This window comes from Empidonax traillii, unplaced genomic scaffold, assembly GCF_003031625.1.
Source record: "Empidonax traillii isolate 1590-97213 ecotype Southwest subspecies unplaced genomic scaffold, ASM303162v1 scaffold86:size2944007, whole genome shotgun sequence".
NCBI classification, from domain to species: domain Eukaryota; kingdom Metazoa; phylum Chordata; class Aves; order Passeriformes; family Tyrannidae; genus Empidonax; species Empidonax traillii.
In genome coordinates this window covers 1,195,724-1,211,082 of record NW_020955279.1, presented here as the reverse complement: position 1 = coordinate 1,211,082, position 15,359 = coordinate 1,195,724, and the positions used below count along the sequence as shown (strand labels likewise).

At 47.9% G+C, this 15,359-nt stretch overlaps 1 protein-coding gene across 1 annotated transcript; it reads left to right on the top strand.

Moving 5' to 3' along the window:
- Positions 1–775: 775 nt before the first annotated feature.
- On the top strand, positions 776–11,579 carry TFAP2C (transcription factor AP-2 gamma). The gene is made up of 7 exons (XM_027881218.1): positions 776–823; positions 2,137–2,613; positions 2,867–2,918; positions 6,952–7,174; positions 7,820–7,938; positions 9,309–9,450; positions 11,294–11,579. Exons 1-7 carry the CDS (start codon positions 776–778, stop codon positions 11,577–11,579), a joined length of 1,347 nt encoding a protein of 448 aa, XP_027737019.1.
- The last annotated feature ends 3,780 nt before the right edge of the window (positions 11,580–15,359 follow it).

Below are 15,359 nucleotides of genomic sequence, written 5' to 3'. Positions count from 1 at the left end.
GTTCAACACGACTGCAATAATCTTGTCGGATCATTAAGTAAATTATACCTTAAACATTGGTAGCTTACAAGTTGTAATCAGTAATTCAAACTCTTGACAATTATGCAAATGAAGCCCCGTCTGCGCTCGGACTTTCTCACTTTTGCTGCGAGGACTTTTTCTGAGTTTATTCCGCCCAAAAGCCCCCGCACCCGCCGAGCGTGGGGGCACTGGCGCTACGCCGCCCCACGCGGGTTTTAGCAAAGTCCTTCCACGCGTGGAGGAGCAGGGGAACACTCAACATTACTTCCACCCCCCAAAAAAAATCCAACACGTGTGGGAATTCGGGGAAGCCTCGTTACAGTGGGTGCGAGGGGGTGTCCACGCATGACCCCTTCCCCGCGGGGTGGGACTGGCCCCCCGTGCCCTGAGCGCTGAGGGGGCGCTGGGGGGTCTCGGGCTCCGCGCTGCCCGCCCACCGCTCCGCGGGCGCGGAAGGAGTGGCTTGGGGCTGCGCGCTCCCTCCTGAGTGGCTGGCGGCCGCGGCGCCCGAGCCATCCCTGGGGAGGAGTTAGGATAATCCTATTGCCATTAAGGGCGTCTGGGCAGGGAAAAAAACCCGAGTGACCATAAGCGCGGAGGGTTAGTCCGTCATCTGCCTTCATGCCTGCCAACTGAGCTCCGTCCGGGGGGCCGCTCCTCTTCCCCAGCGCCGACGTGGATTTACCGCCCGTGGGGGGGGGCTGAGCTCTCGTCTGTTTTCGGCACCGCACACCTGGTTTGGACGCTGGACGCCATGTTGTGGAAACTAGCAGATAATGTCAAGTACGAAGAGGACTGCGAGGTGAGAAGCGCGGGGAGGGGGCGGCCGTGGGGAAGGGGGGTCGGGCGTGGGGCAGCGCGGAGCTCTGCAGCCCCTGCGCGCTGCCCGCCTCGCTCCCTCCCAGCCGGCGCCCGTCTCTCCCGCCTCCCCGCCGGGCGCGATCTGTCCCTGTCTGAAGACCCCTGTTTTGCTTTTTTTCCCATCCGGAGGTGCGATTTGTAATTTTTTTTTTTATTATTTTTTTTAAACGAGTCTATTGAACTCTCGAATAAAATTGGGTGAAAGTCCCTGCTGGGAGAACCGAGCTCGCATCCCGCCTTCCCCACGGGCCCGCGGAGCAGCGCCGTGCGGGAGCTCCCGGAGCCGCAGCCCCCGCCCGCCGGTCGGACCGGGGCTGCGGGTCCCGCTGGGGCGATGCAGAGGGGCCGGCCAGCAGGTAGCAGCCGGGCTGGTGGGCGAACTCGTCCTTCCCACGTTTCTTCTCCCCAGGAGCGACTCCCGCCCGCCGCGAGGTGCTCCCGGGTTTTGATCTCCGAAAGCGACCATGTACCCCGTGTTCCCCCTGTGCCCCCCCCGGCCCCGCTGGCCGCGCTCCGCCTGCTCGGCTCCTACAGATTAGCTGCAGTCCCCGCTTCACGCTCCATTGGGACCCCATTCACCTCTTATTAACTAGCCCTGTTATTTTAATGACCGTGAAGCCAGAAGCTGCTAAATCCCTGGATCAGCTCAATGTAGACATTTCAGCTTTGACTGCTGAGATTGGAAATCGGGGTAGAAGCGGCGATGGGACGGGCTGGAGGCAGCCCCGCCGGCCCTCCCGGCCGCGCCGCTGCCGTCGGGCAGAGCCCCGGGCGGCCCGTCCCGGGCGGCCCCCGGGACATGGAGGGGTGGGAGGGGAGGGATGGGGGTGCCAGGGACCCTTGGGCCTTTCGCCCCAAGGGCGGCGGGTCCTCAACTCCCGGCCTCAGTATCTCCTCCCCAGCCAGGGCAGCGAGGCGGAAATGAAGCTGCGTCGCTGATTTGAATTTTTCTGATTTTAATGGTTCTTCCGATGACTTGCCCAAGCGGGAGGGTTGGTCTGCTGTAGTTGCGATGAGCAGTGCAGCGAGAACTGGTTTGCAGTCTCTTCTCTGGGAGTGGGGCTGACTTCTTCCACGAAGTGCCCTACAAAGAGCAAGCTCCCTGGGCAGCAGCGGGGCGGCTCTCGGCTCTGCTCTCTCCTTCCCCAGTGGCAGCAAGTGCCACCGCCCGCAGCCCCCTTTCGCCGTGTCCCCGAGTCCCGCTGCCCCCGATGACGGCTGCCCCCTTCTCTCCCATCCCTCTGTGCTTTCCAGGACCGGCACGATGGGAGCAGCAACGGGAACCCGCGGCTCCCGCACCTCTCTGCCGTCAGCCAGCACCTGTACAGCCCGGCCCCGCCGCTCTCCCACTCGGGCGCCTCCGACTTCCAGCCCCCCTACTTTCCCCCTCCGTACCAGCCGCTGCCTTACTCCCAGTCCAGCGACCCCTACTCGCACCTCGGGGACCCCTTCTCCATCAACCCCCTGCACCAGCCGCCGCCGCCGCCCCCCAGCCAGCAGCAGAGCGCTTGGCCCAACCGGCAGAGCCAGGACCCGGCGGGGCTCGCCCCGCACGGCCGCCCCGGGCTCGTCCCGCACCTCTCGGCGCTGGAAAGCGGCTCCGCCGGCAGCCGCCGGGAGACCTACCGGCGCTCCGAGCTGCTCCTGCCCCACGGGCACGGGCTGGACGCCTCGGCGCTGGCCGATAACCTGGGCCTGCACGACATGGCTCACCAGATGGAGGAGGTGCAGGTAAGGACCCCCCAGGCATCCCCCTCGGGCCGCTCCGCGCGTCAGGGGAAGCGGGACAGGCACTCCCCGGACACCGTCCCCTCCTGCACATCCCGGCTTTACCTGCCCCATCCCCGTTCTGGGAAAGAAATCCGCCTTTTCTGCCCTTCGGCCCTTAAAATGGGGACGCGCAGGGAGGGGATGGGTTTCCCAAAAGCCTTGCTCTCTCTCAGCTCTCCAAGGTGCAAAACTTTCTCCCCCTTTCTCTTTCCAGAATGTGGAAGATCAACACTTACTAATGCATGACCAGACAGTCATTAGAAAAGGTCAGTAAGGTGGCACCGTAGTTTTACTTTCCCTTGTCAATAGTTAAAAGTTCAATGACGCACCGGTGAAGAGACGCCCTATTATTTTTATAGACATGGATCCTTTGGGATCGGGAGGGCGAAGGAATTTTTATTCCACTCAAATCGTTGGACTTCTCTAATGCTGTCCGAGGGAAGGTGGCAGCGCGGATAAAACCCCAGGGTTGCCTCAGGGTGCAGGACTCCTCCGGGAGACACTGGCTGTCCCCCCTTGTGTGCTCTTGTGTCATGGCTTTAATCGAAACTAGGACCTTGAACTATATTTTAATCTACTCTGGAATATGTGTGTATAAAGTGACACGGGGCTTTGCTTTTTATTCGTTTATTTGGGTTTTTATGTTGCTGCTAGTACTCGAAGACGGAGGTTTCCTTTTTTTTTTTCCCCCAACTTTTTTTTTTTTTTTTTTAACTTCTTTGCAAAAGTTGAGAAGGGAATGAGATCGCTGACAGAAGCCTGCTCGGCTTTATCTTAATCGAAATTGGTTTGTAGCTGAGGTTTTGACGAAGGAGGAAGACGTATTGACTCAATTTACAGTCATTTAGGGTTTTTTTCCCATCCGGAGGTGCGATTTGTAATTTTTTTTTTTTTTTAAATTTTTTTTTAACGAGTCTTTTGAACTCTCGAATAAAGCTGGGTGAAAGTCCCTGCTGGGAGAACCGAGCTCGCATCCCGCCTTCCCCACGGGCCCGCGGAGCAGCGCCGTGCGGGAGCTCCCGGAGCCGCAGCCCCCGCCCGCCGGTCGGACCGGGGCTGCGGGTCCCGCTGGGGCGGGCAAGGGCCGGGCGATGCAGAGGGGCCGGCCAGCAGGTAGCAGCCGGGCTGGTGGGCGAACTCGTCCTTCCCACGCTTCTCCTCCCCGGGAGCGACTCCCGCCCGCCGCGAGGTGCTCTCGGGTTTTGATCTCCGAAAGCGACCATGTCCCCCGTGTTCCCCCTGTGCCCCCCCCGGCCCCGCTGGCCGCGCTCCGCCTGCTCGGCTCCTACAGATTAGCTGCAGTCCCCGCTTCACGCTCCGTTGGGACCCCATTCACCTCTTATTAACTAGCCCTGTTATTTTAATGACCGTGAAGCCAGAAGCTGCTAAATCCCTGGATCAGCTCAATGTAGACATTTCAGCTTTGACTGCTGAGATTGGAAATCGGGGTAGAAGCGGCGATGGGACGGGCTGGAGGCAGCCCCACCGGCCCTCCCGGCCGCGCCGCTGCCGTCGGGCAGAGCCCCGGGCGGCCCGTCCCGGGCGGCCCCCGGGACATGGAGGGGTGGGAGGGGAGGGATGGGGGTGCCAGGGACCCTTGGGCCTTTCGCCCCAAGGGCGGCGGGTCCTCAACTCCCGGCCTCAGTATCTCCTCCCCAGCCAGGGCAGCGAGGCGGAAATGAAGCTGCCTCGCTGATTTGAATTTTTCTGATTTTAATGGTTCTTCCGATGACTTGCCCAAGCGGGAGGGTTGGTCTGCTGTAGTTGAGATGAGCAGTGCAGCGAGAACTGGTTTGCAGTCTCTTCTCTGGGAGTGGGGCTGACTTCTTCCACGAAGTGCCCTACAAAGAGCAAGCTCCCTGGGCAGCAGCGGGGCGGCTCTCGGCTCTGCTCTCTCCTTCCCCAGTGGCAGCAAGTGCCACCGCCCGCAGCCCCCTTTCGCCGTGTCCCCGAGTCCCGCTGCCCCCGATGACGGCTGCCCCCTTCTCTCCCATCCCTCTGTGCTTTCTAGGACCGGCACGATGGGAGCAGCAACGGGAACCCGCGGCTCCCGCACCTCTCTGCCGTCAGCCAGCACCTGTACAGCCCGGCCCCGCCGCTCTCCCACTCGGGCGCCTCCGACTTCCAGCCCCCCTACTTTCCCCCTCCGTACCAGCCGCTGCCTTACTCCCAGTCCAGCGACCCCTACTCGCACCTCGGGGACCCCTTCTCCATCAACCCCCTGCACCAGCCGCCGCCGCCGCCCCCCAGCCAGCAGCAGAGCGCTTGGCCCAACCGGCAGAGCCAGGACCCGGCCGGGCTCGCCCCGCACGGCCGCCCCGGGCTCGTCCCGCACCTCTCGGCGCTGGAAAGCGGCTCCGCCGGCAGCCGCCGGGAGACCTACCGGCGCTCCGAGCTGCTCCTGCCCCACGGGCACGGGCTGGACGCCTCGGCGCTGGCCGATAACCTGGGCCTGCACGACATGGCTCACCAGATGGAGGAGGTGCAGGTAAGGACCCCCCAGGCATCCCCCTCGGGCCGCTCCGCGCGTCAGGGGAAGCGGGACAGGCACTCCCCGGACACCGTCCCCTCCTGCACATGCCGCTTTACCTGCCCCATCCCCGTCCTGGGAAAGAAATCCGCCTTTTCTGCCCTTCGGCCCTTAAAATGGGGACGCGCAGGGAGGGGATGGGTTTCCCAAAAGCCTTGCTCTCTCTCAGCTCTCCAAGGTGCAAAACTTTCTCCCCCTTTCTCTTTCCAGAATGTGGAAGATCAACACTTACTAATGCATGACCAGACAGTCATTAGAAAAGGTCAGTAAGGTGGCACCGTAGTTTTACTTTCCCTTGTCAATAGTTAAAAGTTCAATGACGCACCGGTGAAGAGACGCCCTATTATTTTTATAGACATGGATCCTTTGGGATCGGGAGGGCGAAGGAGTTTTTATTCCACTCAAATCTTTGGACTTCTCTAATGCTGTCCGAGGGAAGCTGGCAGCGCGGATAAAACCCCAGGGTTGCCTCAGGGTGCAGGACTCCTCCGGGGGACACTGGCTGTCCCCCCTTGTGTGCTCTTGTGTCATGGCTTTAATCGAAACTAGGACCTTGAACTATATTTTAATCTACTCTGGAATATGTGTGTACAAAGTGACACGGGGTTTTGCTTTTTATTCGTTTATTTGGGTTTTTATGTTGCTGCTAGTACTCGAAGACGGAGGTTTCCTTTTTTTTTTCCCCCAACTTTTTTTTTTTTTTTTTTTTTAACTTCTTTGCAAAAGTTGAGAAGGGAATGAGATCGCTGACAGAAGCCTGCTCGGCTTTATCTTAATCGAAATTGGTTTGTAGCTGAGGTTTTGACGAAGGAGGAAGACGTATTGACTCAATTTACAGTCATTTAGGGTTTTTTTCCCTGGTTTTGTTTTTAAACAAATTTGTGCTAAAAGAAAAAAAAAATCAGTGGAAGTTTCCTCTGAAGACTTCAAACAAATACCTAACTGAGGAAAAGCAGAAGTGTGTGTCAGAGCGCTGATTGCTGCCTTCAGCTCATGGGAGAATAATTTCGCTGTCAGATGCACCACTGACAAATCTTCCCCCTCCGGGAGTGGGGCCGATCTCAGCTCTTTAACCCTTTCGCTCGGTGCCCTGAGCCAGCAGCACATCACTGGCTGAACTGGGTGGATTTGCAAACGCACGGAAAAGCTGGATCAGTGGTTTGCTCCTTCCAGCAGAGCCTTTGTTTTCCCTCTTCACCTTAAGGCTGAAGCTATTAAGGAGCAACGCTTTACTTTCGGTTCTGCCCTGGGCTGCATCCCTCTCTGTTGTTGTAGTGTCTGCTGTGAATTTGTTGGGATTAAATTCTAAAGGCGGTTTCTTAAATCTGCGTGTGTGAGGTGGAAGATGAACCCCAGCGGGAGCTGGGAGGTTTCTCCCTGCCTCTGCTCGGAAAGAGTTTTTGGCAGTAGCTGAAAGATGCTAATTTGGAGTCTGTAGTTGTGTCGGGCTTTTCATAAGCGCGGATTTGCTAACTTGCAGCCTGCTGCTTCAGAGATGTGAGGTTTGTGCGCCTTGAAAAACATTCTTAGTTGTGTTCAGCAGCTCCTTGGAATCCGGAGGCAAAATCCAGCTGGTCAGGAATAGCTGTGGGGACCTTTCGGTCCCTGTGCCCTAGATTGATACTGGGGATGGGGGTCAGTGATGTGAGCATTTAATGCCAAACGAAATCCTCCCTTCTGGGTTGTTTTTCTAGAAAGGAAATTCACTTGCCACTTCCTATTTATTTTTCCCCTTTATAAAATACCTGCTCTCCCTCCTCCTCCCGCAGGTCCCATTTCCCTAACGAAAAACAGTGCTCTGAGCCTCCCCTGCCAAAAGGATGGATTAATTGGGGTGGTCATAAACCCCAACGAAGTGTTTTGTTCCGTTCCGGGGAGACTTTCCCTCCTGAGCTCCACATCGAAATACAAAGTGACAGTAGCAGAGGTGCAGAGGCGGCTCTCGCCCCCGGAGTGTCTCAATGCCTCTTTGCTAGGAGGAGTCCTCAGAAGGTAGGCTGCACTCCCCTTCCGACCATCCCCACCATCCCCTCCCAGTCTATTGTTTGTGATTTCCCTTGTGCTGGGGTGTGAGAGCGGCCAGATCAGCGCAATGAGGAGCTAAGAAAGCCTTTTAGCGAATTACTGATTCTTATGAAGCCCAATGACACTGAATCCTAATAGGCTTTGGAAATAAAACTTCTTTTGCACTTCTGTAACATCTCGAGAAGTGCTATTAACAGCTCTCACAGCAATTCTTATTCTCTTTTTAAAGTTCAGTTTTTGTCTCAAAACCAGCTCATGGCCAACACAAACTGTTTCCCCACGGAACGGTTTTTTGATTAAATCTTGTGGTCCTGATTAATCATTACAAGGACACTTTAGATGTCCTTTTTTGCATACGCCTAATTTGGCTTGTGATTGTTCTACAGCTGTTGGTTTCAGTGGTGCAGTTTGAAACATTTTGATTTTGACCTGCTGTGTTTCATCCTGGCTGGTTTGTAGTACAGCATATAAAAAGTAGGTCACTTGAAAAGAGCCTGTTTTTTATCTTCACCTCTGTAGAACCCTATTGAATGTCAGTAACTGGAGTTTCTCATCTTAAAAAGAAGTGTTCCCCCAAGATAAATAAGGCCATTTTTTTCTCTTTAATTACAGAGCCAAATCTAAAAATGGTGGCAGATCATTAAGGGAAAAACTGGATAAAATTGGTTTGAATCTTCCTGCTGGTAGAAGGAAAGCTGCAAATGTGACATTATTGACATCTCTGGTGGAAGGTCAGTCTTGAACGTGTCTTAAAAATGAACTTTTTTTCCTTTGTGTGCAGCTTTTATCCTCTGGGCAGAGCATGGAAAGGCTAGAAAGCCAGTGAAAGTAATGGAGAGCTTTTTGTTTATTTTGAAGTGAGCGTGATGGGGATGCTGCCTTTGAGGGACTCCTGTCCCCCTTCTTCACCCTTCATATCTGGTCCCTAAGCCCTACTCACACAAACCCAGCCAATGCTCCAGCCCAAGGGATGGAGCAACTCTCCTAAGTGCCAAGATGTTGGAAAGGCACGTTTGTCCAGTCTGTGTTTCTTAAGGTTGTTTTGGGTTTCATAAAGGTGTGTGTGCAGCGACAGGCAGGGATGGTAAAAGGTGTGAAACTCATCACATTAGTGGGTTTGGTTCCTTATTGGGCACCTTAAAAAGTCTGGGGCAGCTGACCCCAAAGCCTGGCCCTACCTCAGCGGTATCCTCAGAAGCTTTTCTAATAAACAAGCATATAAAGTGAGATTTATAGGTTTTTACTTCCTGATAGGAAACTGGAGCCCCTTTAATCTGTACCATTTTCTGTGGACCCCTCTGTCAGTTAAACTGACTTGAAGGGTGTATATATATATATCTGTATGTGTGTGGTTTATGTTTGGTGTTTCTGTTTAAAGCAGCTCCTGGTAGTGGCACAATTTAATAGGAATAGAAGCAGCAACTGAAATAAAAAGTGAGGAATGATCTAACAATACTGCTTATTCACTTTTACATCAGCTCAAATAAAAAAGCAACTTCCATTTAAGACCTTTCCTTGAAAGCTGGGTTTCAGAGAGCTGATGTGTGTGCCACGTGCACACAGGAACCTTGCAGATAATAAACTGACCATGCCAATCCATTTTTTTGTAAGCCTGTTCACATTGCTTTAATGAAAAAAAAAAGTGGCCTAGTTATACACCTTGCAGTTTTGTTTTCTATATGAATATGCTTATGAAAAAGTAGAAAACAAACTGAAAATTTTTATTGCAAAAGTGGAATTTAGTAGCTAGACATTCTTAAATATCAGTGGATAATTCGATCTTGACTGAATTCTGTTCTTTGCTGTGCAGTTATTCTGGAGAGAGACAGGAGTTTTGCTTACATAAAAGCTAGAGAATTCTCTTTTATAGTAGTCAGTCACCAGGTAGATATTTTTCTTTTTCTTGATGCAAACTTAAAAAAGAAACACTGATCCATCAATTAGAAAATGGTAATGAGTGATAGAGTGGTAACATAATGTCCTTTTCTAAAAAAAGAATACACTTTAAAAATTCACAGCATTTTTTTTCCTTAATTTCCCTGACTTCCTTCTGATAAATAGATGTTACACCATTTAACAAGCACTCTTTTACCCTCACCAGGTGAAGCTGTACATCTTGCTCGTGACTTTGGTTATGTTTGTGAGACAGAGTTTCCTTCCAAAGCAGTGGCTGAATATTTAACCAGACCACACATGGGCCGCAATGAAATGGCAAACAGGAAGAATATGCTTCTTGCTGCAAAGTAAGTTTTCAGCTTCAATTTTATTTTTTTTTATCTCCTTCTTTTAAACATGCTTTTGTCTGCCCATGAATGTCTGTGACTGGGGGACAGTTTGGTATGTTTTCATGTGTAATTTTAATTGGGAAGATGAAGCAATTCTTTTTATTTGGTTTTGGTTTGAATTCAATTATGGCAGCAGCTATTTTAGGCTGAACCAATAATAATAGGAACAATCCTGTAGGATAACTCAAAAGTAAACAGAACTGGTCCAAACTGCTTTAACTGTAGTAAAAACTTCAGGAAAATGTCCTATACCCAGACACTTATGTCTGTAAGGAAAGATGTCCCTGAATCTGACAGGGTTTAGGATTTGGAAAGCAGGTGTGGCCTGGGAATGTGAACCAGTGCTGGGGCTGGGAGCAGGAGATGGTTCCCCCATCTCTGTATGTGCAGTGTCTCCAAGCAGAGTTACTGGTGGGTGTGCTGGGCACCAGGGAAGCTCAGCCCCTGTGTCCTCCTGACTGCCTCTGGCAGTAGCAGCACACAGCTTTCTTCCTGGGACACTGGGAGTCAAGAGCTGGATAGTCCCTTTTTTCCTAATATGGCTGAAGATTTTCATAGTTCACTGGAAACCGTCCTTTGGTAGGTGTGGAAAGTCTCTTGGGCTTAAAACTAAATTCCTGTTACAAACCTTGACACAGAGGGAAGGAAGGGTCAAGAAGAGCAGCTTGGTGGTTATGGCTGTTCAGCAGCCACTTTGTACCTGTATATAAACCACCTCCTGAACAGGTCTCTGGTAGGAAATATCTGTGTTAAGCTTATCTTAAACTGGTGGCTGGAGTGCTCCCTTCCCCCTGCTGAGGTTCCTTTCCCAGACTGAGGTTTAATAGAGCTTCAGTTCACGATTTGTTCTGGTCTGAGATGTTTTCTGGTTTGGGCTCAATGTAATTCCTTGTGTCTGACAGCACCCTTGCTCTGCAGAGGATTTGAGAAAAGTCTGTTTCAACTGCAGAGCAGTGTAGCCCTAACCTAAAGCTCAGATCAGGCATGCAAAACACATTCCTATTGCTGAATTTATCCAGCCTTCTTGAGAAATATTCTTGTAAAAGATCTCTATCTCTTATAAATTTAGAAATTTAGCCTCTCTTTCCTATAGTTTGAACATGATGATGGTAATTTTTGCTGAGCACTGCTCTTTCTGCTCCTCAGTGTTTTCATTATTGGTACTGTGATTGGCACTAATAACAATAATCTTCTGGAGGATGTTTGTGATTGAGAAATTCTGATAAAAGTGATGATTCTGTTAAGACTGCTCAGCTCCTGTGAAATCCCTTCGAGGGGACAGATTTGCAAGCAGCAAACAACATATGCTGGAGCATTATTAACCACTCATGTTTTGCCAGGCATATGTGTTAGTGTTTGCAGGAGCAGGGCCTCGGTCTCTCTGGAAGGGGGCATACACATAGAATATACACAACTAAATTGAATCTCCTGTTCAGCTGCTTGAGTCTTTCTAAATCACTAAACTGCAGCTGTGAAAGTTCTCATAGAAACTAGCACTGAATTCCCACTCCCCACTTCAAATCTGGAGCAAATGATGCAGAGCCAGCCAGGCACCAGAGGTGGGGAGATTATTTTGCAGAGTATTTTGATGATGTAGATATAACAGAAGGTTCATCAGAAAGTGGTGCTAATAAACAGGCTTTACTTTTAGACACTGCTGCTGAGGCAATACTGAATTTCTCTTAATTCCCACGTAACTGCCAAATATGTGATACAGACTCCTGTGTTATTTTTATTTATTTATTTGCTTTTGCATAAATTCTCACCGTGGTGTAAAGTGTGATCCCTTTGTGTCTTGCAGGCAGATCTGTAAGGAATTCACAGACCTCCTCACTCAGGACAGAACTCCTCTTGGAAACACAAGACCCAGTCCCATCTTGGACCCTGGCATCCAGGGCTGTTTGACTCATTTTAGCCTGATCACACATGGCTTTGGGAGTGCTGCCATCTGTGCTGCCATGACATCCGTCCAGAACTACCTAAATGAAGCATTAAAAATAGCAGACAAATCATACATGAACGCTGGCGACCAGAGCCCTGCAGAAACCAACAAAACCATGGATAAAATGGATAAGCACAGGAAGTGAAAGGAAAACCAGACTTTACTCTTCCTCCTAAACACAGACTGGGATCTTCTTGCCAGGGGGAACATAGAGATTTGGTTGGTGTTTGTTTTTTTTTTTCTTTTGGTTCTGTCTTTTTTTGTTTGTTTGTTTTTTTAAAAAAAAAAGGAGGGGAAACGGGAAAAATATCAATATCATTCAGGATCTTCACTCCTCCTGGATCCATCCGTGAGACAAGTCTTTCTAAAAGCTGCAGTATCCCTTTTCTGTGGAAGCAATTACCTGAAGATAAGTACTTGGTACAATGTATTTGAATCCTTTGCTGTAAAAGTGGTGCTATAAAGGGGGGGTTGATGGAAATATACAGAGAGATATATTTAGATTTCTTCTCCACATCTCAGTATCTAGTGGTGACCAGCTTCATGTACAGTTTTTAAGATACAGATTTTAGATTGGAAGCCTGTTTTGTTATCTGATACAATTTCAGGGTTTTATTCTCTCTAAACGCAACAGTAACAATAAAGCAGTATTAAACAATGGTATATAGATTTATGTACATTAAAATTTTTTTATAAACACCTGAAAATAGTGAGATTATTCTGTGGGGGGCTTTTTTTTTTTTTCTGTTTTATTTTGGTGGATTTTTTTTTTTCTTTTTCAGATTACCATAGGAGAGTACTAAAATCCTGCTAGACTTAAAAGTTATCTGATGGCATTTGACATGCTTATTTTTTATGGAAATATTCAGGCTTTTAAAAACTGCAGTCATGTTGGCTGCAGTTAATATTATCTTGGTATTTTTTTAACGAGGACTAGTTCAAAATGAAATGCTTTTAGAAAATTCACTTTCTGTGTCTAAGGATATTGCAGCTTTATTCACATATTTATATTGTCTTGTTTTTTTTAATTGGGGGGGAAACTTGAAAGAATAGGCACATAACTTTTTTGGGGGGTTATTTTACATTTTTTTGCCTATTAAGGCCAAAAAATATTTCCAGGGAGGCTTTATGTGTGTTAAGGGAAGCAGTGTGTTGAATGTAAATATTTATTTATGTGTAATTTAATCGGATTTGTAAATAATGGTGAACTTTTTAATACTTTTTTTTTTTTATAAATGGGTTTCAAATTTTAATTTTGGTAAGTATTTCAAAGGTAATGGGTAAGCTAAACATATCTCTAGGTTTATGCACAGGTATGTTATACAGGGTATTTAAGATTTTTTTTTTTTTTTAAATCTCAATTCTTGCCACTGAAGATTAGATTTAATCTGAGGTGTATGTTCACAAAGCAATAATTTTGTGCATCATTCACCCGATAACTGACTAGACATGCAAAACGAGTGTGTGAGTTAGTGTGTATGTGAATAATGGAGGTTCTGAACTATCTTTACATATTTGTAAATGTTCCCAATATAATTCTGATGTATATGATAACCATATAATAAAAGTATTCTGGATAGAAGCATGGAATGTTTTGTTAACTGAAAACAGTTCTGTTTTCTTTCTATACTTGGGGAATGTGGGGCGAGTAGCACTAGAGGACATTATGTATTGAGTCATAATTGCAGCACTTTGTTCGGATTAACAGAACAGAAATATGAAGCTGTTTGCCAGTAAAACTAATGGTTTCAATTAAACACATTCTGTATCTCCAAGAATCTTTTTTTTTTTTTTTTCCCTTCCTCAGATGTCATTATCCTGCCTGCTGGCTGCTTAAATAGGCAGCTTAAACACAGACTGCAAGGCTTCTTAATAAAAATCAATCCTACCAGCTTTGTCTCCTAGTGAATCTGACTTTATTAGAATAATCTGTCTCTAATGACAAATATTTGCAGAAACCTGGGGTGTGAAATTTGATAGGTCTTCCATCTGCTTTCAGCCCAGTTTTACTGATTTGAGGAAGTTTACATTTTGAAGGAAGTCCCCAGAGTGCTTTGTGCCATAGTGGTGAGGCAGGAGCTGGGGCTTCTGGTGTCTCAGATGCAAAATCACCCAACAAACCTCCCTGAAGAGAAATAAGGCTTTTTCTTTCAGTGCTTTCTGGAAAAGGAACATGAATCTGGGCTTTAGTGTGTCCTTGCCGTTTCCACACCTGATCCATCCTTGAGGCTCAGTGGCTTGGGCAAACAGGAATGGGGACACTGAGAGTGAGGATTTGGTTCCCATCACTGCAGTGTTTTTTCCACAGGTGTAGAGAAGGGAAAATATGTACGATTTCTGAATGCTTTGCTTATAAGTTATTTTGTATGTCCTCCCTTTTCCTTTAAAGGATAAAGACAAAACACTGACGGTGTGCAGGGAGAAGAAAGGAAAGGGAAGCTCAAAGAAATATCAGTGGTGAGCTGTAGGAAAGCTGTTTTTTGAGTTGCAATCCAGTCCCCATCTCTCCTAAAGAGGTGTGAAATTCCAGCCTTTGCATTTGTTAGACTCATTGTAGCATTTCATAAATGAGCATTTTGGACCATCTGTAGGCACAAGAGCAGCCAGGTCACATGATGACTAACAGAACTTCTGAAATACACAATCAATACACCATTCTGATAGTGTATTTATATGGATAATATAAATACACAGAAAAATGCTGGTTATGGAAAGAGCTTGTTTAGAGAATGCAATGCTAGAGTTCTGTTCTTTTTTTTGTCCTGTTTCTACTGCTGGACTGCTTATACAGCACATATAGGAGGATATTTTAGCTACCAGACAATGGAATCTTGCTTTTTATTAATGCACAAACCCAGGCTGTGAAATAATTGCCCCTTGGGATAGGAAATAAGGATGTTTCCATTTATTCCTGCGTGCATTCAAGCAAAGCCAGTCAATTGTCTAATGTACTGACTCGGGTTCTATTCATATGTTTGGAACATTAGAAATGTTGAGTTTCCATTACCTTAATGCTTTTTCCCTACTGTATATTTTAGCTGGTACATTATTTTGAAGCTCAACTACCTCCTAAGCTGTGCCAGCAACATGAAAGAAGAACAATGTCTTCTGCTCCATTCACTGAAAAGAACAGTTTAACTGATCTGAATTTGTCTCACATGGTATTATTAATCTTAAGGAATATATTAATAGGTTAGTAACTTGGGGATTCTCAAAAGGAAAAGTTACCTGAAACACAGGAAGGCACTTGTTTGCTTCTTCCTGACCCTCAAAATTTCATAGATTTTACTGCTTTTATACAGACTAGTCCTTTTAGCTGGCTAAAAGAAAAAGAAGTTCTAATTTAAGACTCTTCTGAAGTTCCATTTTTTTATTTCCTTTGAAAATGGACTATTCAAATGACTGTCCAATCTTTTCCCTTGCCACTCTCCCAGAAGAAGAATGGGTTTGGTCATTATATAAAGGAAAATGACTTAAAACTAGTAGAGTTTAAAAGTGAAAAAATCTGAAATTGAGCATTTTATGTATTGCCTTTCTGCAAAAATGTTAATTTGATACATACCCACAAAATAGCTGAATTCATGCTACTCAGTATAAAAATGGCTTGTGGAATAAGAAAATATTTCAACCCTCTCTTGCTTGGCCATCAGCAGCAGTTGGACATCAGGATTTTAGGGTTTTCCAGGCAATGCTGGAGCCACGGCAGGCAATGGTGCTACTTCCTTCCACCTACAGCAGGTGAGGGCATGGCCTTTGCAATCCCATCACGTGAGAAATGGCCAGAGATTATTAACTGCAAACCTGAGGATTAATCAACACTCCAACTCATAAAACCATGTGACTTCATGGCACTGTTGCTCTCATTTTAAAAACAAATTCTTTTGTAGTGTTCACAGCATCAGAGAGAAATAATGATGCAAAACTA